The 2968-nt window shown below is 31.8% G+C and overlaps 1 protein-coding gene across 1 annotated transcript; it reads right to left on the bottom strand.

Annotated features, from left to right (window-relative positions):
* Positions 1–524: 524 nt before the first annotated feature.
* LOC127115677 (uncharacterized) lies at positions 525–2687 on the bottom strand. Its single transcript, XM_051047157.1, has 4 exons — positions 2524–2687; positions 1927–2140; positions 1763–1826; positions 525–1262 (listed from the first exon to the last, which is right to left on the bottom strand). The coding sequence occupies exons 2-4, from the start codon at positions 2088–2090 to the stop codon at positions 969–971; spliced, it is 522 nt and encodes a 173-aa protein (XP_050903114.1). The 5' UTR covers positions 2091–2140; positions 2524–2687; the 3' UTR covers positions 525–968.
* Positions 2688–2968: the final 281 nt, after the last annotated feature.

Raw genomic sequence — 2968 nt, 5'->3', positions numbered from 1 at the left:
GCCTTAACTACTTTCCATTACAACAAAACAACAAACACACGTTTCTTCATTTTATATGAAGTTATTTGTGCTTGTCTAGCCCCACACAAACTATCTCTCTCTAACTTCTCAATCAACCTATCCACATCTCATATTAGCTCCAATTCAATAACATCTTCCAATCACCCTTTCACACCATTCTACAAATAAACACTCTTTTTAAAAAGGACAATTTTTTTATTAAAATATTAGTATTATTAAGAAGCCCTCCAAATCTGACCTTAGTATGCACTATGAAGCTTCCTAAGATTCTCCTAAAATAGCGGTATCAAATTTGTATTATTTCTTTAATCTTATATGGCTACACGTTACTGGTTGTAGTTGTATAATTAATATATTCAACCTTGTCTTTTGACTATAGAATAAAGTATAACTATAAACAAGATCTCTTTGATATTATCATTTTAGGTGACACCTACAAAGAGAGCACCCAAATAATAAAATTCTCTAAACTAGAATAATGTGTAAAATAAAGCATGATAAAGTATAAACAAATATCTCTTTGATATTATCAAATAGGTGACACCTACAAAGAAGGCACCCACTAAAAAAATATTTTACAAGATTTCACATATTTAACCCTCACTTTCCTCCAAATTACAATTACAAAAGAGGATATGCTGAGTTTTTTACAAACTCTCCCTTCATAAACCTAACAAAGAGAGAAAGAACAAGACTTTTTACATGCCCTTTTCCTCACTTATATAACTTGTCTTTTTTTTTATTCTTGAAAATAAATTAAAAAAAAAAAAAAAACTCACCATCTCAATTTTACATGACACCTTAACTCATTAACAATTTTTCCACAGACCATTTTTATATACATATACTAGTATATTACAATAAAACATTGAATTAAGATTAGCTTCCTTTGACACCAAAAATCTTCACTTGCTCTTTGAACTTGTTTTTCTTTTGTTGGAAATGAATTATGCAACAGCTGAAATACTGCGGTTACGCCTATCCCTATTGAGACAATCAAAACCTTCAATCCTCACTGCAGCTTGTTTGTGACCAAACTTCATTGGAACACAGCTTCTAGCTGAGGAAGATGGTGAAGAGGGTGCCATGGAAAATGGACTAAAATTTCCATGACCATTGCCATTGCCAAATTGCTCATCTTGGATCACAGGGTTTGAAGCCCTGCTAGGTGGAGATCCACAAAAAAATGGTGGTGGTGATGATGCCATTTGGTCCCCAAATCTTTCCATATAGCTATTTCCCTGCAAAATCCAAATTGAAACAAATTACTGTTAGATTACTTGTCATGTTTTATTTCAATCAACAACAACAAAATCCAAGCTTGGTTAAATAGTGCATCTTTGAATTAGGGGGTGAGTTTGACAGAATCACTAGACAAATTTGATTTTAGTAAATACCATACTCCATAACTTCAACAAAATCACAAATCAATGAATGAACTTTTCGGTCGATGCCGGTGGCACCATATGATTTTGTGAAGCTCCAAAGTATAGTTTTAGCCAAAATCCCAATGAATCAACTTGATTCTGCCGATCTCACCACCAATTAAAGTCACAATGATTCCAAACATGAACATAGATGTTATGTTCATAATTCCTTAGTAATTGTGTAACAATCACCAATGAAAACATGGTTATTTTGATTTCAAACATTCTGGAGAGAATACTTGAAATGAATTAACTTTTTCATGAAAAAAAAAACCCTTCTTTCATGAAAAATTAAGATTGAGATAGAAAATAACCTTGGGGAGAATGATATCAAGAAGATCTTCCCTGACACCTGAATCTTCAAGCTCTGATTGGTAGCTGATTAATTTGTAAGAAAGTTAGAATTTTTACAAAAATAAATTGATTGAAAATAATTGAAAAAAAAATTGTAAATAATTAAATAAAAGATGTGAAATACCTGATAATTTGTGGCTTATAGGGTCTGATATGGTTGTTGTTGTTGTTAATAAATGAGTTGTTCATCAGACCAAATCTACGAGGCTTAGGGCAAACCACAGATTCCATCCTCATCTCTTCACAGCTTCTCATGGCGTTCTTCTGATGGTAACCACAGTGATTCATCTTTCTCTCAATTTTCACACCTGAAAACCAAAGATCTTAACAAAGAACACCTGCAAAAATCAATAAAAAACCGGAAGAAAAAAAATTAATCCTTTTTACACAATTGGTTTGGTGGATGAAAATCTAAACAAAATTGAACCAAATCTAAGGAAATCACGAGCAAATATAATCCGAAATAATCCAAATTGGTCAAAGATTTATTATTTAATTTTTTTGCAACCACCGCTTAAAGAAATCAGATTTATAAGGCTTTAAAACAACCTCTTTTCATCAAATTTGTTTAGCAAAACGATGAAATCCAAAAGGTGTTTTATGAATTTTGAAATTTTATTCATAGAGGAATAAACACAAACACCTTAAGGGCAAAGTTTCAAAATCTGAATAAAAACATAACCCTTTTCCATATGAATAAGCGAAAAAGGGAGAGAATTACCTGAGGTAAGCTGAATCAGAGACTCCTCTAAGAGGAGAAGAGGGAAAAAAATGAACCAAAGAAAATTTTGGGTCTGAGAAAACAAAGAGATGGATAGAGAAGAAAAAGAGAGAGTTCAAAGGGTATTCATAGAGAGAAAGTGGTAATAAAAAAGGAAAAAAAAAAATAGTGAGGGTATTTTATTCTACGTTAAGGTGCATATATGTTAATGTATGGGCGCAATTATAGACCTTTAGATAAATAATTAATACATTGGATTCTGTTGAAATGGAAAATGGTTTTTGGGATTGGAGAGAGAAAGTTTAATTGAAAAAATGAGAGAGAAAAATAGATGAAATGAGATCTGATATTGATTTGATCTAATCTAGATTACTACATGGATTGAGACATGTTTGGTTGTGTTGTTTTCTCTTTTTGATCATGCCCTGAATTCATGCATCTCTGT

The sequence above is a fragment of the Lathyrus oleraceus genome, chromosome 1 (assembly GCF_024323335.1).
Source record: "Lathyrus oleraceus cultivar Zhongwan6 chromosome 1, CAAS_Psat_ZW6_1.0, whole genome shotgun sequence".
Taxonomy (NCBI): domain Eukaryota; kingdom Viridiplantae; phylum Streptophyta; class Magnoliopsida; order Fabales; family Fabaceae; genus Lathyrus; species Lathyrus oleraceus.
The sequence above is the reverse complement of the archived record's forward strand: the minus strand, read 5'-3'. Positions and strand labels throughout refer to the sequence as shown.